At 34.4% G+C, this 27,464-nt stretch overlaps 2 protein-coding genes across 3 annotated transcripts in view; both read left to right on the top strand.

The window, feature by feature from the left end:
• Positions 1 to 336: 336 nt before the first annotated feature.
• On the top strand, positions 337 to 660 carry LOC123715085 (insulin-related peptide 1-like). Its single transcript, XM_045669903.1, has one exon. The coding sequence runs from the start codon at positions 340 to 342 to the stop codon at positions 658 to 660; it is 321 nt and encodes a 106-aa protein (XP_045525859.1). The 5' UTR covers positions 337 to 339.
• A 3,007-nt stretch (positions 661 to 3,667) lies between these two features.
• The window catches only part of LOC123715527 (netrin-B-like), a 113,419-nt gene continuing 89,622 nt past the window's right edge, over positions 3,668 to 27,464 (top strand). For both annotated transcript variants that reach the window (XM_045670574.1, XM_045670575.1), the window contains exon 1: positions 3,668 to 4,722. In XM_045670574.1, coding sequence (XP_045526530.1) covers positions 3,717 to 4,722 — 1,006 coding nt within the window. In that variant the 5' untranslated portion in view covers positions 3,668 to 3,716. The remainder of the gene's footprint in view (positions 4,723 to 27,464) is intronic.

Here is a 27,464-nt window from a genome sequence, read left to right on the forward strand (position 1 = left end):
AACAGTTGCTTAAAATTGGAGATTAGAAAAGTATAAAATAATTGAAACTCTACCTGAGTATCCTGAAACGTCTACATCTTTTATTAACTTTTATTCCCCGTTCACACAATAGTCAGTATTAATTTAATACTAAATTTCTACTGCTCATCGCCTCCATATATTTGTTAAACCGCCTTGATATCACATCACATCAGAAGCAGCGAAGTGTGTGGTGTCAGGCCCACCTATGAATTTGCATATTCAGGCCTCATTATGAGCTGAAACGGGTATAAAACAGCAGTGCAAAATCCTAGGAAGGCATATCACAATAACCGTGTAATCAACAACCATCCCAGCAACATGAAGGTCCTAGTTTTGTTGGTTGTGCTGAGTGTAGCGATCGCGGCAGAAGCCCAAGGTTTCTATTGCGGGAGGCGTTTGGCCCTAGCTCTGGCTATGCTGTGTGAGGGAAGCGAGGACAAACGTGGGGACTTGTCTGTCTATGGATCTATGGCGCACGAGAGAGCTGACCATCAAGGGGACTGGTCCGTCTGGCCACCTATGCCGCAACACTGGCTGCACGCCAATCGGGCGCACAGCCTTGGACGCCCCAAAAGACAGGTCGTGATGGAGTGCTGCATGAAACCCTGCTCGGAAGACGAACTTATGGCCTACTGCTAAGTTAGAATACGGTTTTGTAATTAAATTTTATCGTTGAATAAATTATATTAAATAAAATGCATTTTTATTCACACCGTTTTATAATTTCTTTTGCAATTAAAATATCATATTTTAGGTTCCTGGGTACTTACTATATATTAAGTATATATAGGCTGTATTTACGGGGGGACAAAATGTAGATGACTACATTTTGTAATACATAACAGAAATGCTTTTTTTTTTCAGAAATAATTTGATTGAATGTTCCTTCATTCCAAATTCGAAAATACAAATAAATAGTAAATCAACTCCTGCACTTTGAATTTGAATTAGAATTTCAAAGATCTGCACAATCAGCTATGTCAAATTGCCAAGCAAAATGTCAAATGATAATTAATAAAAATAAATAATAATTCCGGGCTATAAAGGCACTTTTTCTTTAAAAATATTACCACCCTCCCATATATTATTACTGTAATTTTTCATAATCAGTCAAATCTACCTTCATGAAACATATTTTTATGAAAAAGACACAAATTAGGATGAATAACTAAAGCTCAATCTACAGCACAATCGTAACGTTTAGGTAAAGCCAGTAGGATCACGTCCCTTTTACGGTAAAAGCTTTGGAACACATCTAACCCCATACGATAAGAACGGTAAAAAGTAAAAGGCACACGAGGGTGGCATTGTTTCGTGCATTTGCGTAATGACAAGTCCGACGAGGAATGTAACATTTTCCAATTTGGTTGTTGCGGTCGTTGACATCTCAAATGACACATCATCCTGCCTTTGCCTAAAGATTCTTTAGCGATATAGTTATATATAAATGATCAATAAAATACAATCAGATTGCCCAACCCATTGGGGTGTTACAAAACTACTTTCAAGTGACTTTCGAGCTACATAAATAATTGTGTTAAGTGTTTTAATAAGAATTTACGTGATATTCACATTGCCAGAAGGCTCTCAAGTGCGTTGCCGGCTTTTTTCTTGTAGAACTGTTGTAGTACAATTACATAAATCCGTTATAGGTAGACGATTATTTATGAAATTTTGTAAAATTACCATCACAAATGATCGAATGAAAAGCTTAAAGCTCTCGTTCGGTTCACTATGTTACCCTTAATACACTCTCCGTGTACTTGCGACTCGTGCAATTAAAGGCCTAATCAAATATTATACCACTATTATTAACTTACCAATATATCGAGTTTCAGTATGACACAATGTCACTAAGGATTTCACTAAATTATCTAAGCTGCAGAACGAGTCGCCGAGGAACAATATCATATAAAGCGCGGATTCCCTGATAGGCAATTAACTAGGCTGCAATAATCCAACCCAACTTGCCGTGGGCTAATGTTAGGGATACCTCTAATTACCAAAATACGCTGTATTTGACGTAGGTACCGCCCGGGGTATGTACGTGAACATGGGCTTGTAATGGAAATGTATTGGTATTATAATTCGAAGGATTTTTTGGATTACTTGTAACATATAAACCTAATTACCTAAGTGAACATTTTCCTTGAGTGTGATACAATTGAAATTGCGGTTGCAGGATCGCTCAGCTAGGTTTGACTCGTGTAACCTGCCAATGGACAATGGTGCTGATAGATTTTTGTTTCATTAATGTACAATAAGGCAATAATGGAAAATTGCGCATTGGACTCTAGGATAAGCGCCTTGTGCGTAATAGAAATATAATTTTGTTTTATAAGCCAACAGAAATCGTGTTTAATTTAGCAAAAGGAACCGAACAATGTAGAAAGCATACTGTTAGTACTATCAATTATTAATATTTCATTTATGACCGTTTATTCCACTAAATCCGTACGAGCGCCGAACGCTATGCTTTGAAACTGTAGTTTTGTAACCTCAAAGTGTCCGACAAGAAACAAAATGGATGTAGAAATAATAATTACATGACAAGTTATGAACAGCAACGGCGCAAAGTCATTTATGTCTTAGGATTTTTACCATCTTCAATAGGAGTGTCACATTAAGTGAGGGAAGGAAATAGTTAAATAGCGATTTATCATATTAAAGCGACGTCTGGGAGTAGGGGAAGCTGTGGTTGTGTGTATAAAGTTTTAAATAAGGCTAGACTTTTTGACAGTTGGATTGGTCAAGAACATATTCTTTATTTTAAGCGAAGGGTTATTTACGTATAAGCTCATAGAAACCCAAGTCGTTGGTAACCTAGTCTAGAGTTCTGTCTTAGTGGACTTTGTTTCGTGGCTTCTGGCGGCTACCACTGACTCAGGAGTTCGCCACCTATCTACCTCCCACTAAATTCAAGTGTATTCATCATATTCAATAATCACCATGGTCCATGAAGTATAGAGGTACCATAGACACGGGATCATTAGTACAATCCCAGACGAGCCACTCGACTAAGGCTCGCTCTACATTGTGTAATTCATTTATACTCTATGCTTTTTGTCTGCATTGGAGGGTTGGCCCTTTTTGCACGACAGTTTAACTTTTATTCAGAAATTACATCTGCTTGCTCTGTTTTGATTAATGCGGTTTTGTTTTTATACAATAGGTCTTTTTGTTACCTACGATTTAAGTATTTCATTTGTACGTTCAAAGTTGAAGCTGTTGCATTTGACGATTTTAATCAATTAAAAACATTTAATATTCTGAAAACAAATTAAAGAAGTTGTTAAAATAAACTTTTAAGAACCTAAATCTATCTCGGCACTAAAATAGTACCTATTCCTACAGTTAGGGTAAAGCTAAAACTTTCCTCCAAATCAAAGTTAGCTGTAAATGGTCCGTAAAACTCAATCTATCTACATAACACTTTATCGGCGAAAGTCAGTGTTATTTGATTGCATAGCATTGTTTTCAATTTAAACTTTGTTATTGTTGCCGTATCTAATATCATCAATTCTCACTCACCGATAAAAGAAAAAAGTTTCTTTAACAAAGTCGCGACTTGCGAGCGTACGCTGCCGTAAGCTCGAACAGTCGAAAGCTCCCGCCCCGCGTTTAGTCTGCCGGCGGCCTTCGACCGGCGTGCACGTTGGGTCGTTAGTTATCGCGAGTGAGTGTAGTGAGTGAGCATGTTCGTCCGCGTCGTGGCCATCCTCGCCACCGCGGCTTTGGCTCTGTCCGTTGCGCCCCCCGATCCCTGTTACGAAGACGGTCGACCAAGACGCTGCATACCGGATTTTGTAAATGCAGCATTTGGAAACCCGGTATTAGCATCTTCTATCTGTGGAAAGCGCGGGCCTGAGCGTCTTTGCGATCCACCTGGAGATCAGAACCCAGAAAACGCGTGTCGAGTTTGTGATGCTGCAAGGTCAGATAGACGGCATCCTCCGGCTCATTTAACTGATTTGAACAACCCTCACGACGTGACCTGCTGGCGGTCTGCGGCACTGTCACCGGCATCCTATGATTCGCCACCCGATAACGTTTCTTTGACTCTTTCTTTGGGAAAGAAATATGAACTAACTTACGTCAGTCTTCAGTTTTGTCCCAAAGCTGCTAGACCTGACTCTGTGGCGATTTATAAAAGCGCGGATTACGGGATTACTTGGCAGCCCTTCCAATTCTACTCGAGTCAGTGTAGAAGGGTATATGGACGGCCCAATAAAGCGACAGTAACCTCGGCAAATGAGCAGGAAGCTAGATGCTCAGATTCCCATAGATTAGGCGAGAATTCTGGTGCAGCTAGACTGGCATTTAGTACTCTGGAGGGTCGTCCAAGTGCCGCCAACTTCGATGTATCACCGGTGTTACAAGACTGGGTGACAGCTACTGATGTCAGAGTAGTTTTCAATAGATTACACATGGTCAATGAGGGCGATGAAGTAGATAACAAAAAGCAGGCGGCGGCGGGTACACAGCATTACGCAGTTTCGGATTTTGCGGTCGGTGGGCGGTGTAAATGTAACGGGCATGCATCCCGATGTATTCCTACAAAGGGCGAAGATGGACAGACGATGCAGCTGGCCTGTGACTGCAAGCATAACACGGCAGGAAGGGACTGCGAGCGATGTAAGCCCTTCCATTTCGATCGACCCTGGGGACGCGCTACGGCGAGAGATGCTAACGAATGCAAAGGTTTGTAATTTCTTTAAAAATATAGTAAAACTTGTACATAAAAGTAGTGGCCTTATTATTTTGTTAATTTAATCGCATTAAATTAAGTTTTAGACAGCTTTATTTCCATTAGTAATTTGGTTTATGGCTTATAAAATCTTAGTTTACGTGAGCGATAAAATATGGAATTTGCTGTCGTAATTATCAACGTGCATGTTTATCTAACAATTATACAGATTAAAATGTTATTCAAGAAGATATCTTTTTTGGAGAACTGGATGCTCTTAGAAGTTGCGAAATGATGGATTCGTGATATCGTCATTCAAATAAACGTATTCATTTATTCGAATCATTAAAAAAATTGATTAAGAAATAATTGTATTATCATTGTTGGTAATAAAATTTTATAGGCTCATAAGTCTCGATAAATTGTATGAGATTTAATGATAAGTAAATATTTGCGTTATCAAGAAATAAAATATGATTGTATGAACGGATGTTTTAATGACGAGTATAATGGTTCCCTCATAAAACTTACTATAATGGTTGTAACAAAGCCGTAGTTAGGATTGAGTTTAAATTAGCTTCAGTTAAGTATGGAGCTAACAATTGTTATTTATGGTGATTAGGTAAAGTGAAATTGTGTGGTACGCGAGAGATAATTTTAAAATCTAATCATATGCTTCTGGCGTTATGTTGCCGGCTTATGTTGATCGCGTCTTGTATTCTATGAACCTTATTAACTACACATTACGATTTAATTAATATTTATTTAGTAGTTATTGCGTGAAATGAAAATTCCATGTCAACGAACAATCCTATTTTAGGAAATTAATTATTATCAATATGCTTAACCTATATAGTAATTATAATAATATTAAAAAATAATTATTATTTTATTACAAACACGTTTTAATCACAAATTAAAACTTTATAAATCACGTCAGTAAACGGAACATTGATAAACTTCTCTAGTCATTTTGGACTTTAAAGCAATAAGAGAAATAAAGAAAAAGCGTATCAGTTACTAGACATAATTCTCTTTTTTAAATTATTGTATTAATTTCTGTATAAAAAAAATTGTTCCTTATTTTCGTTACAATTTTCAAAAACTAATATGTTCAAGTCTCAGAGACGTCTTAAGAACCGAAACCGACAAATGACCGAATGAAATCAGATCTGTAAACTAGGTTTACGAGATAGTTACTATATTCAGCTTCTCGTTTGAATACAAAATCTAAACAGTCTTTTAAGGCTGTACGCCTACGAGTAGACTGCCGTTTTAGATGTTCGGAGCCCACACAAACACCGGATACTAAACATCACTTTGTATCTGCCCTTTAAGGGAAAACCTTGGAAGATGGTAGGCAAAATGTTTAATAATAAATATTGCCCTGTTTATCTAAGAAAAAATAATTAACGTATATATATTATAATAATTCGTTAACATAAAGTGGCATAAAAGATCGTCCCAGTTCCTAAAAGGCCGGATACGCACTCGCGAGCCCTCTGCCATAGAGTGTCTATCGGCGGTACCTATCACTTAACATTCGGTGAGCCTTCTGCCCGTATGCACTGTGTTCTAGAAAACAAAACATGTTCTAGGCTCCTACTGTGAACTTGTACTTTATGATTTCGTTTATGTTTAGATTTTCGACAGCATATCGAGCTGTAAGCCGGTCCGCGATTGCATTTTTTGCTGAATTTGCGTTTGAATGCCCATATAAGAAAAGTTCAGTTAAAAGTGCCTTCGGCTATTTTCAAGAAAAAAGTTCTTTAAAAATAAATAAAAAATATGTAGTCTGTATAGTAATCCCACTACATAATCAGGATTACATTGAGTCCATTATGTTCAACATTAGCACACGACCTCCAACGGAGTGAAGGCCTCCTCCAAATTCTTCCACTTGTCATCGTCGACCTTTCCTTTTCTTAATAAAATAGTTATAGTAATATTCATTATTTAGATTTCAAATGTAATCAAAGAGAAGATGAGCTATTAAAAGCATCTTATCAACCACCATTAACTTAATTGTACCAAAAGATAAGTTGGGCTTTTTATCTAAACGAATTATACTATAACAATGTGCGCCCACGCACGATATGATTTGTGGCGCGAGTTTGTCTATTATCATTAATATTTTTTTAATGTTTTCAACGGGCACGGTTCGAGCAATTGCTGTTTAATTTATAAAAAAGAGTATTTCAATAAAACATGATTTATTCAATAGCATACTTTGACAACCGCGATGGTGACGCGTATAAGTCCGTTAAAACATACTCAAAATTACCTTGTGGGGTAAAACAGTTGTAGCCTTACCTCAGAGGACTATTTCTCAACCCGTTGGAATAAATCACACGGTGATTCGATCTGGTGAGATAGAAGTGAAGTTTACGAGTTTTTAGCGTCCAAACGCGCTGTAAGACAGGACAATAGAGCGCGTAGATCCCTCATATCAAAATCCTGAGTTTCAATAATACAAGTACAAATATTTTGGTAGTCAAATCTTAAGAAATATATTTTTAAGCATCCGTTTTGTATAATGCTAAGGAATCAGGTTTTTTTTATCATTGTATATGTCTATGTGTGAGTGTATGAGCAGTGTTAGCCTGGCTTCAGCGTGCCAGTCTCATCCCTAAGCCGATGCCTGGCTATGCATATCTATGTCTATGCCTATATGCACATTTTAACATTAGCTTACCTTTATTAGGAAAACATTGGGAGAAACCGGGTTGCCTAAATGTCAACGGCATGTGTCAGACAAAGAATGCTGATCACCTACTTGCCTATTAGATAGACAAATGATCATGAAACAGACAGGCCCAGACCTAAAAAGGTTGTATTGCCACTGGTTTCTTTTTTATATTCGCAAATGTAGATCGATTAGTTACAAGTAATGAAACCCAGTCGTAAAAGACATGTTGAGAATCCTATATGTAAAGTTAGTTTTGTTGTATTTAAAATGGCTTTTAAAGATTTTCTTATTATCCAAAACAATTATTCAAACATCAGACATTTAATGACTATCTTACGGAAGTCATGTCATTCAAATCAACATGCCTGAGTAATTACACTTATTCAAGTATCAGGCCATGCAGACTAAAACCGCTCTATATAATGAAAAACTTGTGAAACGATGTTTTAACGTGTGACCTGAAGATTTATTTTATTGGAGTTATGCGTTTTTGTATCTTTTTGGAGGAGGACTAAATGCTTACGTGTAAGTACTTAATTTATATCGTGGTAGTTTTATAGCTAAGCTTTTTTTGTATTTAAGCTCATGGCATCTCAAAATCTAAAGCCTTAAAGTCCGAAATTTTATTATATAAAGTGTAATCTTTCTTACGAACGTAGAAATAAAAAAAATATCATTTGTTCATTCAATAAAAAGTATTATTCATAAATGCAGGTCTTAATTAGGTGTGTCAGTTTCATTTACTTTCAAAGCGATATTGTAGTGATAAAAACAACTGTTCGAAATACAAAATTTTAATTTAATATTTCTTCTCGGCCGATCGTCACATCTATTAGTTGAGTCATTGTTGAGATTTACTCGGGTTACGTTAGACACATTTTTATTTTGATATATACTTTTTGTTAATTATAATTGATAATAGTTACGTCCACGTATTTAGAATTTTATAGTGAGTATTTAGTGCGTTTTTGAGAACTATCGTGAGGAAAGGTATTAGCATCAGCTAACCTCTCTTTGTTCCCAAACTAATAGAATTTCTTCAAATGCTTATAATATTGTGTGCTTTGCTTCCTGGTAAGAAGATATTGTAACGAGGTATGTACTCAGGACTTATTATTCTAGTATAAGATTGTGTATCGACGGCCATCGATTATATCGACATTCTTTGTGGTACAACAACAACATTTAGCCTTTATAGAAGGTTTTTATTTTAAAATAGTTAGCCTAGTGACGTCATTGTGTGACTCTCATCTCTCGAGGTCGCAACCCGCCAGTGCACCAATGGATTATATTTCTATGTGCGAACGGTGGAAAAATCGTGATGAAACCGGCTTGCCTTAGACCCAAAAAGCCGACGGCGTATGTCAGGCACAGGATGATCATATACTTGCGTATCAGATTGTCAGAAATTTGAGGCCATGACCGAAACAGGTTGTAGCGCCTATGATTTATTTTGTAAAAGGCATATTCAAAATAGGTCCGGGAACAATAATCTTAGCTGGTTTTTTTGGATATAGATAATCTAGAATTTTAATCATTTCAGCCGCAAAACCATTTCTTGTTGTTTTGTATCTCTTTAGCATGCGTCGTGTGTCTGTATTCAAACGTTGAGCCATACGCAAATTCTGTTGTACTGATAAAAGCGGTTCCATGTTTTTCGGGTATTTTAGAAGCATTGAGCTTTTTTGTTGAGTTTTTAACTGAAATAAGAATATGCTGAGTCATCGCAAAGAATTCACTTAACAACATGAATGGCTAACGATAAATCCATCACCTATCAGTAGAAAGCTGTTTTAAACATTTGGTTTCTTTAAAAATTCATTACAAGTTTTGTATAAACCTTTATTGATTGTATGTCTTGGTTAGTTTTATTTGTATCAATAAATATAATTTATCTAGATATTTTATATTTATTGAATTATCAAACAATATCAATCAAACATACACAAATTTACACATCACACATCATCATCTTAAAATTGTTGCGCAGTGTTAGTCTAGTGGCTTCAGCGTACGACTCTCTTTCCTGAGGTCTTAGATTCGATCCCTGGCTGAGCACTATTGGACTTTCTTTCTATTTGGGAATTTATCATTTGCTCAAACGGTGAAGGAAAACAGCGTGAAGAAACCGACTTGCTTTAGGCCCAGAAAGTCGACGGCGTGTGTCAGTTTATATTGACAAATTATCATGAAATAGATACAGAAATTTGAGACCTGAAAAGTTTCTAGCGCCACTGTTTTTTAATTATCAAACTCGCATCTTAAAATTGTTTGTGAGTTGGGTTGAGTTGAGTTTTCTTATATCAGATTTTATTTATATATAGATTTAGTAAGTAACATTCCGAAAACAAATAGACTCCTATAGTGGAGGAAAGCATACCAACGTGTTAAGATATGCGGATTATCTGCGTTGACAAACTTAAAACATCTGATGTGCAGTCTTGGGTTCGATAGATGTTAAAATATCGAAATTTGGAGTATATTGAGTTGGAAAGATTGATATATCTTTTGATATTTGGTTTGATTGTTGGTTTCAATATAATAAGTCTTTAGGTTTCTCAAATCAGATAAATAATAATTTATTTACAGACAATTTAAACAAAGAATTATTACACAATTAGCTAAACAGGAAAAACTTCTTGCTAGCGTCTTTATCTTTTGAATTACCATAATACAATTTTACAAATGGTCAGTAGGAACGTTTCATTAGTATGAAAGTAATTTGTTCACAAAATTCACTTTTTCTGTTCAGTGAGTCCATATGGCAATAATTCACACCTAGGAAGGAAAAGGATGTCTTTTTTGCGAACCATATGTTATCCGTCCCTGGACTATTATGTCGTTGCTCGACAAAAACATTGGCCGGTTTTTGGTCCCCAATTTTTTTTCTTCTATCCTTTGTCTCCTCCGCAAATATTTGGAGAAGCTTGATAAGTTCGTTATTGTGTGGTTTGATAAGGGAGGTGAATCGATGTGGGATTTTTGGGACTGGGTGTTTTGGTAACTAAACTTGTTTCTAAAGTGCAATAATAGTTATACACATTTTTAATCTTTTATTTAACTAAGCTTGACTGGTTAACGCTTACTGAATTTGGTACTGGGTTGAATTTTTGTTTAACAGTAGAAATTAAAGACCAAACCTACTCTTTAAATTTAAACAGACCTGAACATATGCCTGCTCCAGGCCCCGTTTGATTTATCATGGCAACACTTTAATAGAATCAAGTAATATCAAATAGTAGCAGTGTCATTGTTTCAACGGTTGTTGAAAAGCACTTGAAATGTTGAGTTATTTAAAATTAAATTAAATTTAAATTTAAAATAAAGAGACGTGTAGTTCTCACAAAAAATATAAATAAAACCAATCCTGGTAAAGTTGTAAAAGCAGTATTTAACTCTCTTCTAACTAGTATTGCTAACTAATACACTATTGATATGTCGAATAATCAGGAGGTTGTTTGTCTAGGATCGTAGCTGATTACGCGTTCCGGTCAAACCCATGTAATTGCATTATATCCCTGGCACTGATTTCGAACTGTGTACGGATGATATTACAAACTGTTTGAACTATGGTTAAACACATTGTATTTTTTATTAAAATATTTATTGTAAGCAGCTAATTTAGTTAAGTCAATAGTTAAACGTAACAATTAGTAAAGCCCTTAAAAAAGAATACTTCATTACAGTTAAGAAATGGTAACACCATCAATTAATTACATTTAATTATTTTCATTTCATTTCATTTAAATAAAATTTCAAGATTTTTGCCTCCTGTGGTGGGGGGTGGTAGTGTTAGCAATATGAATTTTATATTCACGCCCAAAAATCAATAAAAATTACACTCAAACTGTTGCGAATGTGTCATTTATTAGCCATTAGCATTTTAATTATTATAAGAAATTAATTAGAAGTAAAAAGGCCTTTATACTGGCGATATATTATATAAATATTGCGCAGACGAAAGCGCATGATAGCCTTTACAGTACAACGTTATTAATATTAAATTTAACAACCGGTGGGTTGTACAGATAAAGGATTTAATAAGTTTATGAAGTGAAATTATCTCGAGTAATAAAACTTGTCCCGGATAATTAACGGTCTCGCCGTGTGCGGTTATCATTTACATTTATTTGTCAAATGATTTATTTTGCTGCCATTGTTTTGTTATTGTTTTAGACTTCTGAGGTCGTTCATTCCTCCTTCCTCCTTCGTTCGGTCCTCATTCCAATATATTTTTTAAAGTACGAAATAAACACTTGCTTACACGAGATATTCATAGAGAAACGACGGTCGAGCAGGACCCAAAAATCGATATCAATCGAATCGATAATGAAATTGCAATATACTTTGTTTAATTATATAGCTTTTAAGTAATAGAAAATAAATTCTAACAGACAAAGTCATAAAATGCCGGAAACATCCGAGCATAATCAGAGTTTAATTAATGCTAACCTTATTAACTAAGTATCTCTAAGGTTCTAGTTTAGGTCTAAGGTTTTAGTTTAATTGTCAACATCAAACATACAGGTCGACAGATATATCACTCGGTCGGGAATATGTGTATGAATTATGGACGAAGGTCTACCCATACTTTATAAACGTACGGAAACATAAAAAATAATGACGTCTTACCTGGAAGAGAGTCATAAAGCGCCATTCCAAATAATTCACCATCGTATTGTGACAATAACAATAGACAGACATACAAAAATGTCGCGGTGGGCGGTGAGACAATTATTACGCAGAAATGTGATCCTTATAATATTAAGTTATGACTTCCGAAGGGCCGAATTAAGGACCACTCAAAATAATTGTGTTATCCTGTTGACAACTCTGTTTTTATTTTTTCTCTATTGAATAATAATTGCCATTACAAGTGTATCTTTCGTTTGAATATTTTTATATTTATTTGAAAACAGTTTTGCTACAAAACATCAAACATTATTTGAATTTAATTAAAACTTTAAAAACAAATAGAAAATTTTCTGGCCTTCACATACTAAACTGTTGCGATTATAATGTCGTTACAAATATTATAAGGAGTATATGTTTGTTTTTTGTATTAAATAAGTTCGCAAACTTCTGGACCGAGTGTGTCCTTTCACCTTTGAAATTACCTTATCCCTCCTGACCAGCACAGGCTATATGTAATTTAAAAAAAAAGTAAATAGCTACGGCTGGACATTTCAAATCCGACTAGGCCTTTAGCAACTTCTACTATTACGACTATTTAAACGCTCAGATAAGGCTCCGTAAGGATTGTGTAATAATAATTAATGCTAATGTCCGGTTTCTTGTATGAACGCCACGCTGTATGATATTCCACACAAGGTGTTTTTAAACTCATATTAGAATTACGGTTGTTGTTTTATTCCCAGTTCTATTATATTAAAGTGAGTTTTAAAATAAAACCGGACTAAATGAGAGAAATATGGAAATCGTTATGTTAAGACGTGTTTTTGTCTGAAGTAGAGCACTATTAATAAAAAAGGTGTTTATTTTCCTCGCCGCGACGCAGGAAGCAATGAATGCGATAGCATAAGGGTGGTTATACACCGACGGCGTAAAATAAAGAACCCATCTGTATTTATTTGTATTAATTAAACGATTTAATGAATCAAGATTTATTATAAAATATACTAACAGTAAACAAATGATCTCTCTCGATTATTGTCTTAATAAATCCATGTCGCTGATGTCATGGATGTCAGAACAGAGTAAAACCAGGAAGTCACATTTATTATAATTTCTTTAGAAAGTCACCGATTATAAGTTTTTTGTACAAGTTTGGATTAGAAACATTTTGCTTTACCATTTTAATAATTTACGTCAGCAAGTACCTGTAATATATAGAAATTAATATTTTAATAAAAGACAAATATGAACCACAAGTTCCAAGAACCGGAGTTTCAACAATAGCAATCTTAAGTAATAGACAATTAAGTGTGGTTATTTATTTGATACTCATTTGTATGTCATAGACTTCCTTTAAGTGTATAGTAATTGACAGATGGTGTAATAAAGTTATCTCCCGACCGTATATCACTCAGGGATACAAATTTATTCCTTGGCCCGAAATTTAATACAATATTTTAATTTTACTTCTAAGGGAAGCGAGCTCTGTCTCAAGAAAATGTAAATTAGCTTATTAAAAAAGTTCATTCACCTACACTTTTGCAATATTGCAAGTCGTATCTCGCATACGAGTAAGTGTAGCCTAATTAGAGGGGTTAACAGAACTAGTTACGTTTACACGTCTTTTTAAAAGCTTGCGAGGGTTGTCACGTTAAAAATAAAAATACAATTTCAACTCTTTTAAACGTAGGGTTGCCCATTAAAAAAGTAAAATGATTACATTATCATTGCTTTTGATGAAAATTATGACAAATTGAAAATTCCTTCATTAATCGTATCTAATTAATTCCAAGATCTAACGAAGGAAATTAAATGATGTATATAGTCCTTGTTGATTTATTTATTTATAAAAGCTTGCCAACGATCGGCACACTGATACAGGAAAAATCAAATACAATTTTCAGTGTGACAAGCATTAATAGACAAACATAACATACACGAAGACATATTAAAACAATTAAATTATACAAAACTAAATGAAAATCGATTTCAAAATGTCAGGGGCGCAACGTATTGGCATTGTCTGTGAGGATAATGTATGTATTTCTGTAATAAATAAATAATTAAATAAACTATGGATGTTAATTATCACAACTATGATAGAATACATAAACTATTAAAATCTCTTAGAGCTTACTTATTCACTTTCATTGAAAATAATTGTATCATTAAAATGTTATATGTTTTACGCGTCAAATTTAAGGCAACCCTAGAAACTTGGCTCGTGGAGAGTGTAAACAGTTCATAAAGTGTCATTTGTTTCAAAACAGCTCGCGTCGAATATCAGTAGTAAATCTGTCGCTATTAGCCGACTCACTTTTTGTGGTATATCCACAATTATTAGTTTATTTTAAACAAATATGAACACAGGAACAAGACTGTTATACATTAACATATTACATTCTGCTATTTATAGGTGAGAAAAAGCTATGTTATGTACAGACTCAGGAGATTGAATTTCACTTCCACTCACATTCAAAGGAGTTTGAAACTGGTCAGCTGGATCGCATAGTATGATTGTGATAATGGCAAAGGTATTGTATATCAGTTGGTCCATCAATTAGACAAAACGCTATCGTCTCGTCTTTTGTTTTATATTCGTCTGTTGCTCGTAAGGCTTTCACTAGTAACTTCCTACAGTTTGAATCTAGATTCTTTTCCGTGGAGGATTACGTTTATACATTTTATTTCTTTAGATTGTAGAAATTACCAGTGTTGGTCAAGGGGCTTGAGCTTCCGCCTCTTTATCGTGAGGTCGAGCGTTCGATTCTCTTTATATGCGATCTGAAAATTTGCTCGGAAGAAGAATAAAGTAACGGAAAGGAAAGGACGTCGTATGAAGGAAAACATCTTGAAGAAACCGGCATGCCTTAAACATAAGAAGTCGACGGCATGTATCAGGCTGATCTTTCACGAAACAGATACAGAAATCTGAGGCCCAGACCTAAAGGGTTGTAGCGCCACTATTTTTTTCGGAGAAGTAGTTTGGGTCTATTAGGGGTCACTATTTGATTACATTAAATAAATATTCACTGATGATTTATTAGATTTTCTAATTAAAATAGGATATTTTTAGACCGTTAATATTTAACATTTCCACAACGATGCTGAATATCCTGCCCGCTGCCATTAAAGCTTGTCGCTCGTTTATATTACAATTTATATGTTTAGTAATGTGATATTTGACTGTTTAAGAAGCTGTTGAAGAAATGCAATGGGTATTAGATATTTCTAGGTCCCGTTTAAGATTATAAGGCATTTACGAATGGAGTTACTTAGTTAAAATTTCATTTGCTTTATGTAGATGTTTTCGTCTGTCAGCAATAAGATCATCTGCCTTATGCCTCCAACCTGAAATGGTTACCCGGGAATGGAACTTTAAAGTATTTGTTATAGGCGGTGCAAAATTGCACGTTTCGTACTGAAAAAATCGGGAGAAAACTCAAGATTATATTTATTTATAATATTTTTATAAAATTTCAAATCAATACTTGGTTGTAGTTTCAACGTAATGTAAACAAGTGCTTTCGTACTATTTTTATAATCTCATTAAAGGCGAAAATGTGTCAGTTCCGCGCTCAGTTTATTTTGATCGAACTAGCCAGCATTGTGATCGATAGTACTATTTACCGTTATTTTTATAACACAATGAAATAACTCTTTACGATTTAGGCCCTGGGCTTATTCTGTAGGTGTATTTTGCGTTACTAAAACATATTACAAAATTAAATATATTTTTATTATTGCATAGTATATATTATTTATTCCTTGGGATATTAGAGTTTGATACAAAAATGTAGGTAGGATAAAGTATGGTAGAACAGAATAGAATGAGGACCAAGATCTGTTGAAACTCTTCGTTCGAAATAGAAATCCCATTGATATAAATATTTCTATTTGGGTAATTTTAGGGTAATCGCATTAGTTTTGTAAATTGTAAAGACTTTATTGACAAGATGGCCGCCCCCAACAGCTGTCAGAAGCAAGTTCGCGCACTTTTCCTTTGTCCCACAACTGCGGTACAGTCTAATCCGAATAATTTGATGTATGAATAGAGTTAATTACGACATTTATTTATTGTATCCGTTTCATTGCAACTCACCCCAGTTTTTATTAGCTAAACCCCAAACTTTATGTTGGGGGATGGGTGATTTACGTCCCTTCCGTACGAGATCGTGCGTGGAAAAAATATTAACTCCAAGGCTCTATTGAAAAGTTGAAAACGAAATTTAAATTCTGAACATTTTACGTTCCTTGTTACAGTAAATTTAGAACATCGCATTAAAGTCGCGCTTTTTTGTGAACTTTTTGCAATAAAGAAAAAAGCAAACAATCATTAGTCCATATGGTTATTATTGTGTTAGTTACCTAAAGTATCGTAACGTACTTATGTGCATATAGCCCTAAAGTAATTTGATAAAATCTACCTATAAAAGTGTTGGTAAAGATTTCTTTTTTCTCAATATTTTTTAATTCATCTCATGGTAATCAAGCCCCTGTAATTCAAATTGAATGTATTCTAGTAATGTCAACCTGAACCAAATTCAGTATTTATTCATAAATGAGTTTTAAAATGATTATATAAACGGAATCGGAATATTGGACGATTTAAGGCAAAGTGTCTCGTAATTTGCCCGACGTTGCCAGTTTCTCAAAGCATTAATTTTATTTAATAAATCAGTTTGGCGGGAACGCCATTAGTCAAAGTGGGATTGCTTGAAGCAATATGGCAGGAACGATGATGGATGATATGATAGCTGTTTATGTTAGATTAATACATTTAGTGCTTTTTCAATTAAAAAGCGTATCTGCTTAATGGGTTGCAGCTAAACCCAGTTACGTGTGGGCCGAAATCTCTGCCCACATACGATTATAGGTATATTAAAAGAAATATGCAGTTTATGTTACGTAAATATTGGTAACTGTATACGTATAAAAATGCTCATTTTTTATATATCGTCCACTGTCCGTAATAAGATTTCAATTTGAGCAATTGCTTAGCATGAACGCAGTAAATTCTGAGCCCAAAATCAAAAGAGAGAGCTAGCAAGAAATAACTCAAGTTTGACTGAGTGACAAATCAATTTCTATTTAACATATCACGCCTTAGCAGGGAATTAACTGAAATCCGTTGTCATTATAAGATCAACGAATCAGGTAAAGAGTTGTTGCTAAAGGCTTTATTACATAAATGTTAAATTACATTACCTTTGTCTAATGAACCGTAAAAACGACATCCTTACATAAATCCTTTTACACAGTCGTTGTCGCCTGATAATTAAATTAATTGTAGGATTTATTCAATACGCTAGACTTATTAATTGGGACACGGCAATTTAATATTAAAATTACCACTTGGGCGACGATAAGCTCATTACTATGAAAAAGAGCAATGTTAAAGTCTAGATTTTGGGCTCGCATTCCTGTATCTGTTTCGTGTTTTTTTTCTAATGAACAGAATAGGTCAGCCTTCTGTAGTGAGGTATTAGGGCTAAGACGAGCAAGTGTTTATTGCACATAAAGAACGAAAATCGATTTGAAAACATACAGCCGCGATTAAAACAATGACCTTAGGGTTAGGAGGCGCATGCTTTAGTCACTATGCCTATATATAAAATATCGAATCATGAATTTAATAACTATTATGAAATCAAATTTTTCAAATTACCATAGGTTCGTTGCAATTTGCTAACGAAATATACGTATCGAATTGTTAATGTGTTTTTTACAAACATTCTAGTTTTTTATTAACGTTCAACGAATGGTCAACGAGTTAGACTCAACCGCCCACGGTTTTATTTGTCTCACATTTATAAATCCTTTTACACGATGTCGTTGCCACAACTTAATTAAATTAAGAACTCGGCCTTTTCCATTCGTTTTTATCCGTGTTTGTAATGCTTTTTCTATACTTTTTTTTAATCGGAACACGGTCGCGATCACGCACGCCCGCTGCGGATTATCATTCCTTACAAAAGCCACTGTGCGCAAACACCACCCTTAACAATGCCATTCGAAATGTAACATTACTCTGAAGCCAATAAAGTCGTATTTTAAATGATTAGTGTGATTTTCTATTACATAGTTCGATTTTTAAATCTCTTAACCATAACGCCGTATCGATTTAAAACAGTTTTTATATAAAGCCCAATAGAGTACATCTTGGCCTGCGTGGATCCTTGTTTGACAATAAAGGAACGCGTGTCTATGCATAATATCATCTGCACACACTTATCAACGATGATTTGTCAACTTTGAAATATACAATTGAATTTGAACTTTAATGTTATTAAATAAAAGTGTAATTTAAATAAATGGTAAGACGGATTATTTTCTTTAGTGGGAAGTTTTTAGAAATTCCTTCATGGTATGACTTTTTGTATTGAACGTATGAACACTTTACCTGCTACGTAAGTACTATTTATTCAATAAAACCGGTTGCATAGAAATCACTTACACAAGAAATTGCAGTAATAATCAATTATATTACTAAAATATTTTTTGTAGAACAGATAACTGTTTTTTTTTAATTAAATTCTCTCCTACTCTTAATAAATTGTGAAAACATATTTCAAATGGAATTTTGGCAATGTTATAGCTTCTCCCACATTACTTTATAACTTTGTTCTTGATTATGGATTTTACAGCTCCATCAAATCTGAGAACAATGTAAGCCATGGTCGTCTTCAAGGCTTATCATAAATCATTTTAAAACCATTAATCGGTGAATCAATAAAATAAAAAATACTCACGCCTGCTAACAATATATGTGACGTTCTCACAGTTGTTTATTAAGATATAACGGTCACTTTAAGATAATTGTCCGCCTTATTATACTACTTCCTAAAATCCGTCATTAAAATACAACTATCTTGCATCCTTGTCATCTTTAACCACCGTCATTATCGATTCAAAACTTTATTCATTCACCAACTATCTTAAACAACATCTTCTCAACGTGTCCTATGCTGAAAAGGTAATAATTCTTCTTGTGCAGTTTAATTAACAATTCTAGAATGTAGAATTTGTTATTAAATGGAAGGGACTAGCTGCCCCAGGGGGATCCTAGTGTGGGGGCTAGTGCTCATTCTCTTCATTTTTTATTATTATTGAGTAATAAAGTTTATTTTCTTTTCTGCATACCTTTATGGAAGCGTCTGTCCTGAACTACTAAGTCACATAAATTTTTCGTTTAAATAAAGTTTAAACTATAAAAATGTTATAATAACAACATATTTGTCACGATATATAATATGTGAAATTCTGTAAATGTGTTTAGGTGAAAGATATAATGTTCTTGGAAATGGACATGATAATCGTAGACTATCAATGATAGTAAATTCAATATCGCCGATTTGCAAAGTCAATTTCCTTAGCATTTCCATCTAAAATATATTTATAGCTGGCATTAAATTTAAACTGATAATATTAACATATACATACTGATTGGCATATATACTCACTTGTCTATAAAATATGAAAATGATCACAGAAAGGGATTATAAGGCTTATGGAGGTTGTAAGGTTGTGGCTGGCTGACCTTCTGAAGTTGGATGAACTTTCTTAGAGTTATAAAGACTGTTATTAAAATTTCATATCCTTTAAAAAATCTTAGAACTATACGCAATTAAGGTATTCACTAACATTACGGTACGTAATAACATTTTGAACAAAATATTAGCAAATGATTATTCGTATTTATTTCATGTATTTTATAAACAAATATAGCTATTGTCCGTGACTTTATATTTGCCGTAATAGAATCGCGTATTAAGTTCCTGATTCTGCCAGAATTTTTTCAACGTATTTAAAAATTGCTACTTAGGAACTTGTAATATCTGACTATAGACAAAGTCGCAGTTTGTATTTAGATTTCATACAAGGAGCTAGGGTTGTATGCAAATGCATACTGGAGCGCTGTACGATATTATACCGCTCTTATACTTTATAGTGACAATATCAGTGGGAATCAAGTGAAGAGACACGAGCGAGCTTTGAAATGTTTGGCTTACACCGCAACTTCGTGTATTTAATGTTAATAAGTTTGACGGTTAAAATGATTGGCGGAGAATTAGTTGACAGTTTTTCTCGTCCGTTCTACGCTCTTGTGTATTTAGAAGAATTTCACGTTCTTAAATGCATCAGTGCACTTATGTCTGCTGATCAGTTTTCTTGATTAATTAAGTTTAAGATATGCCGATTTCCTTCGTTGTTTTTCATCAGCGTACGGGCCAAGATTCACGTGTGTTCAACTTGCTTATTCTTTGCACCATACAGTCGATCAGTTCACATTGGTCCTGGCTATGGAAATGAGCTATATAATTGTGTATGCACGATTTGAACATCGCATCGTCTGCGATTGTTTATGGCCAGACGGGTGTCGCACATTCACATTATTTTCACTCTTCACCTGTGACTCCGTACTTTTACCGGATCGTTCAGACAAAATATGTGCTTTATTGAATGTTGATAAGATATAAAAGCATTGCTGAAAGAAGAAATACAATAAAAACTAAATATTACATACCCTTCGATTGCACATATCTGCAGATCAAATTTGTTCGATATCTATGGATTGTCTGGAATTACCGCTCAATTACAAAATGCCTATTTTAGAGGCCCAAGGCTCATGTCACGGAATTCCTTCAATTTGTGTCAGAATCGATGTATGTCTGCTGGTGTATTTGCATTGCGTTATAATAAATATTTTAAATATTGAATATGGGGCTTCAAAACTAACATACAATAAAAAAGCAATACAACTGTATTAACAATAATTAAGTTTAATTAAAGAATCTAAAAACAAATAGGAAAGCGATAGCAAACGTTTTGTTTCCACTATGCTCACATGAGTAGAAGCTTATTGCCACTGTTATTATATGATTTCGCATTCACACGGATGCTCTCACGTGTCGGTCGGATCTTATCACTTGCCGTTGTTATGCTCTGTGACGTGACCGAACCAGATTTGTGCAACTGACAAAATGTGAACTTAGGGTCTTGAGACAGAACCTTTTACGCAGTTGTTATCGCGAAACTAATTTGTTTCATGTTTGTCGTGTTCGTTCATACGATTACATTTGAAGGAATAAAAAGCTTTTTTATCTTATACGTAACTTAGATGTAACAAATATGTTTTACCAACATAAATTTAGTAGTATTTCACCTGGAATACACCGAAAACGCAAGATGCCATACATACTTAGAGTTTAAAGTAATTAATATATCAATATAATAGTTTGTAATTTTTGATTACAAAATATTATAATCATATACAGCACTATTGTTTTTTTCAACAGTTACAACAAAATTGTCTTCTAGAAGCTATATTTATTATATATAGCAAACAAATTAGTTAAATCAGTTGAGTTCTTTAAGAATTAATACGATTCAAGGTATATTATTATTTTTTATGGGATGGGATGCAAACGAGTAGGCAGGTGACATAAAGTTAAGGATTTACCGCCGGCAATGGACATCCGCAACACCAGGAGGTTTGTAAGTGCGTTGCCAGCCTTTAAGACAGTGGCGGCCACTGCTCTTAAAGGACTTAAGTCTTTACAGTTCGAAAATAACTGCAATGGCAGCTCTATAAAGTGTTGGTGCGCGGAAGTGTCTTAAAAGCGCTCTGTCGTGGAATTATAAAATATTAAAATATTTTTTATGTTCATTATTTCATGTTACATTCATAAGATATAATACTTCAGTAATTTGTATAAAAAATAAACCTCGTAATTGGGTTACAAATGAACAACATTTTTCACTGAATACATATATCATAATTATGCACGATTTCTACATAAAACCAGAATGCAATTCGTCTTGCCGTTTCGACGTGACATTATCTTAACATTAACAAGTAAAAGTACTTCAATCTTAACATTTTTATGTCCCCAATGTGCCAACTGCGAATGTCAGGATATAAAAATGTTTACGGCTCTCTTAAATAGTACATTCCTACTTTATTGGTGCATTAATATTTTTATTTGTTACTTTACATTCATAAGTCAATTGTTTTAGATATGCATTTGTGTTTGCATCGAACAATGGGCAAACGGGCAGGAGACTCATTTGATGTTAAGTGATACCGCAATGCCAGAGGGCTGTGGTTTTGTAGGCGCCTTAAGAATTGGTTCGGAAATACTTCAGTGGGCAGCTGGTTCCACGTGGTGCGCGGCAGAAACTGCCTTATTAGATATTATAAAATGAAGTCTAGCTGCGTCTATCAGTATGTTAGTTTGGAATGCATGGATTTCTGAACAAGGATGTGGACATTATGATCAATATGGTTTTACGAAATATAACGATCGTTGTAAAGGTTGTAAAAAAATTACAAAAATACATATATACCACAACGCGGGCGAAGCTCCATGTAGAACCTATTTAATCCATCAACCAAAGCTGTTATTAATTATGGGTAATATAAAAACATATACATAGGTACAGATATATTTTCGATTGAAATATGTTTGTTGTTAATGTCGAAAAGTGGTTTAATAAAGCAATAAATTACCATAAACGTTAAACATGCAAATGTATTTAATCGCAATTCAAATGAAAATGTCCGAGTTATAATTGCGACATATTTACATGTCCTGCGCAAAAGCCCAGATCTAGTTGTTGCTACAGTAAGATCTGTAACGAATGGGATTTTAAGGCTTAGTGCAACCAACAACAAATGTATGGTTTTATAGATAATTTTAATTCGAAAGTACGATATAAGGGGTTTTTGAATGGAATCTCGCTGTTGACCTCAAGGCTCTTTTGGCGAGCATAGCTCGGCCGTAATGGGTGTTTTCCCGTGGCTAACGCAAGGGCGTCTCCTGCGAGACTCGGACCTCGACTTGTGCCGTCGCGGGTTGGTCAATCGCCTGAAGGGCAGGACGGGAGCTCACTGGAGTGAGCGAAGTACGCAGTAAAGGTCTTCGTCTTCCCCGGTGAAGGTGGGTTTTTTACCCTAATCTGTTTTGACTATTATTATTTGCCGCGCGGGCGGCTTTTAATTTATCGTTTGCTACGGAGATTGAATCATCCGGATCCGTTAGGACATGTCCCTCAGGGTTGTGAATCAGGCACGCTATTTAGATAAAAGGGGCAAACGTACAAGAGGCTGATCTGATGTTACGTGATCGGCGGTATATCTTATGTATCGCATGGATACAATGACAGGGACTCGGAAGTGCGTTTGCGGCCTTTAAACAATTCGTATACTCTTTTCTTAAAGAACTCTAAATCGAATTGGGTTGGAGATACTTCAGTGGGCAGCTGGGTCCACATAGCGGCGGTGCGCGGAAGTGGATGGTGATACGGGTGTAATTTCGTATTGTGCCTCGACGCGACGTCCGATGCTGAAAGTCAAATCCAAACAACTTCTCCGAGCACTCTCCATGGTAGATGCGGTAGAAGATGTACCATCATAATAGTAGAAGTAATAAATTTAATTTATCCGGCTACTGAAAAAGTATACAAGACCGTATTTCTTTTAATATTTGGTTTGATTGTGTATCTGATACATGATCTGCGATAGTTTAAGGAATGGGTTTTTTTACTATATTTCGGTCTGATATACTTGATGTGTATGGAACAAGGAAGTATTAATAGGGAAAAAAATCTGCCAAAAGTTCTGTTTCTTAGTACACAAAAATATATAAACTAGATCGATGTTTGATCTAGATCCTTATGGCCTTCTTGAGTATTTTTTTAATGGTACTAAATGTATTGCTTGTATACAGATATCGTTTTATTTGCAAAATTTACTCACCGTGGCCCCCAGTACTTACATTATCAAATGTTGGCTAACAAACTATTTAATGATATCTATAAGTTATGGCTCACTGCCGTGTAATGCTTTCACGAGGAAGGTGATTAAATTTTTAAAGGCAAGGCGCCATTATAGCGTAGGAGTATTTAGACCATACGTTTTGAAAACAATTATAAATAACTTAACTTATTATTATGACAATGTTGTATATGACATTTGCATGACTATATATAGCTTATCGTAAATTTACCAGTTTCTTTGCAAATAAATGATTTATAATTATTAATAAAATATTACACGCTGTAGTACTGTAGGTACTCTCGGTACCCGTTACGAATACTGTAAGTGCGTGTTGCGCTAATTTCACGACAAGCGCTGAAACACTTTGAAAACGTCAAGACGACGATGTTACATTCGTCCTGAGTTATGGATCCTGTTTTCGGAGCGTTCTCAATCGTTTTGATACGCTGTACCCAATTGTATTATGTTGTGTTGTGTAAAAGATTTCTGGTATAATACCTTTTGCAACGTTCGATGTATAAAAAAAAACACTTGTTTATCTGTTTCATGATCATCTGTCAATCTAATAGGTAAGTGGGTGATAGTAGCCTTCTGCCTGACACACGCTGTTGACTTTTTGGGTCTAAGGTAAGCAAGTTTCCTCACGATATTTTCCTTCATAGTTCGACCGAATTAAATGCCCACATAGAAAGAAAGTCCATTAGTGCACTGCCGGTGATCGAACCTAGGAAGTCAAGGATGAGAGTTGCTGAAGGCCAACATTGCTCAACTTTTATGTATAATAAAACATTTTGTAATCCTCTCAAACCGCACCTATTAGTATTCTTACTGGAAAGATTTTAAACTACGGTTGCTTTCTTTATGAATAACAGTATACACAATATAAATACATATATGATAACTCACTTTACCACATAATAAATTTGAATATATAATGATTATGTCAAATTGGCTGGCCTATATGAGCGACGCATGGTCGTTTTAATTGGATAGTAGAAACGAGAAAAATATTGGTACATATTTTCCTTCAACCAGTTTTCTTTTGCAAGTATTAATTTTGCAGGTAGAAAAAAATCCCTGAACTACCGCGAGTTACAACCAATACAGTGTAGTTATCATGTTGCTTGTGGATGCGATACGTCGGAGGTGACCATAGATTTAAAGTGGGATAATTTTAAATCCAGTTCCCCTTTCTGTCATCGGTTAATTTCAGAGTGGCTGATTGGACGAGTGGCTGTGTGAGCACGCAAACCTGTCAGTCCGGGACAGACATCGTTTCTCTTTAAATGAATTATGACATTCAATTTCATTCCATTCGCAATCTTAAGCTAATTGATATTTAAACATTCAGGTTTTAAGTTCTTATGTTATCTTTCTGTGTCCTATTAGTTACAGTTAATTTAATTTCAAGAGATTTACTTAATTTATGTAAGAACGAGCACTTGAAGGTTAATGTTATTGTTACTGTAAAGATGAAAATGTCCATTTCACAAATATTTATTTGAACTTAATCAATAAAGCTTTTTATAAATTTGTGGAATTTTAAATGATCTTAATCCTTGGGATTGATATGTTCCAGTTCACACAATTTGTGTGATTGAGTAACTTAGCGATTAAAAAGAGTGGCGAAAAGTTTCTTGCCAGTTCAGTTCAGTTGCCAGTTCTTCTTTCCCGCTATACGCCCTTGAGTTGCGAACTGGTATTAAATGTAAATTTACAATTAATTTAAGTTCTTTTCTGACGTTCAGTGTACTTGTTTACCTACATGAATAAAGTGATTTTTGTTTTAATATATTTGTTACGTATAAACTCCCAATTTAAAGAAAATATACAGTCTAGATTCAAAGCTAAATTTTTAACGCTTACAAATTAATGAAATTAATTATGAATATGTAGGCGAATTATATAATCTAAATATGTATGTGATTCACATTCATTACTACCATATAATAACAACTAACTAACACTGTTTTTTACGGTAATTAATGGGAATAAGCTTAGCTATTTTATTAATAAAAATATTTATTTAAAAAAGTATAGGTTTTTGTCCGTTTTTCTTTTTTCGTGTATCTAAAAGTGCTTCTTTATTTATTTCGGTGAGACCACACCAGTACAAAAACTGTATAATGCCTCTGCGACCTTTGAGAGGTCACATTTCTAACCTCCACGAATTTCCTAACTTCGTACAATGTAACTGTATGTCTAACTTAATTTATGTTCCACTAACTAATACCGACCTCTTCTAGGTATTTCTCCAGGCATAAAAGAATGATAAGCTGATGATTAAAATTGAATGAATGTTTTTAGTGTAGTTTAGTGTTTTAGTTTATATATTAAGACGTCTTTTTGGAATCTCGGATCCTAATGTCTCTTTTGATATAAAGTATGCGTGACGGCTTATGAGCTTATTCACTCTTGGTTAGAATTATTCCTGATCGAATTACGTGATATAAGTTTTTATTTTTGCAGAATTTCAACCATTTAACCTTACTACATAGTAAAAATAAAACACTTATATTATACTTACTCACATATTTAAAAAGAAAATGATAGACGGGCAGTATGCTCATCTGATGTTGAGCCGGAAGTCTCGCGAGTGTGTAGCCGCCCTTTTAATAAATAAATAATCCCGTAAAACACATATTAGTGCGGTAGCGTGTGATCGGCAAAGGCACTCACAAGTTTCGGAGCCCAATCCTCACTTTGGGATCCTGCGCCATCGCCATTAATAAAACTAAACATTGTTTGACTCCAATGGCACTGCAAACCTGAATCTTACCATTAGATTTCTATATAATTATCCTTTATAACCAACCACGATTTAAATTCTGTGTCAGTGATACTGTATTTGGTTAGTTTAAAATTAATATAAAAGCCTTAAAAATATTCTACGTATACCGTTACTCGGAGAGAGCGGAATCTGATGAAACTTTGATGATTTATTTGTAAATAATTGCGTTATTTATGGCACAATAATTGCTCTAACGAATTTATGATGTGTTATTGGCGGCCGTTACTAATTGCAAGACACTAGATGCCGCCTGTGGCAATACCTGCATACCGAGTACTTGAGATTATCTTTATGGATTGAAATAAATAGCCGAGATTGGGAGGTTGTATGTTCTTTTATAAACTCATTTATATAAAAAAAATGTATATTTCTATATAAAATAGCCTAGAAGATAGTACCGGTGACCACAGAGCTGGTGCTGTCAAATAAGTATACATAAAAAAATGCTGCCAGTGTTAAAGGTACATTGCCACAGGGAACTTTTTAAATTTGTTTTAATTTTCTATTTATCCATTTTTAATTATTATTACTATGTAGGTTAAGAATATTGTATATTTGTCGATTGGAAAAAATATATTTCTTTACTTAAATAGTAGAGAACATAAATTTAATCTGAAATAATAGACACTTACTATAAATAAATAGTTCTTCATCGAAATGGTAAATCAAGAAATAATATTGTGGCAGATTTAAATTTTTATCACTGCTAAGATTTTTGTTTAGAAACGTTGGAAGATTAATCGACGTCCCTCGCATACTTTATTATAATTTATTGTGATTATCGCGTTTCATTATAAGATTATAAACGGATGGAGTATTTGTTTTAAACACATCATCAATAAAACTGTCATCTTAAAAT

The sequence above is a fragment of the Pieris brassicae genome, chromosome 10, assembly GCF_905147105.1.
Source record: "Pieris brassicae chromosome 10, ilPieBrab1.1, whole genome shotgun sequence".
NCBI lineage: Eukaryota > Metazoa > Arthropoda > Insecta > Lepidoptera > Pieridae > Pieris > Pieris brassicae.

Bases quoted from the DNA above. Each gene is read 5' to 3' on its own strand.
- LOC123715085 (XM_045669903.1), top strand. From the start codon at position 340: ATGAAGGTCCTAGTTTTGTTGGTTGTGCTGAGTGTAGCGATCGCGGCA.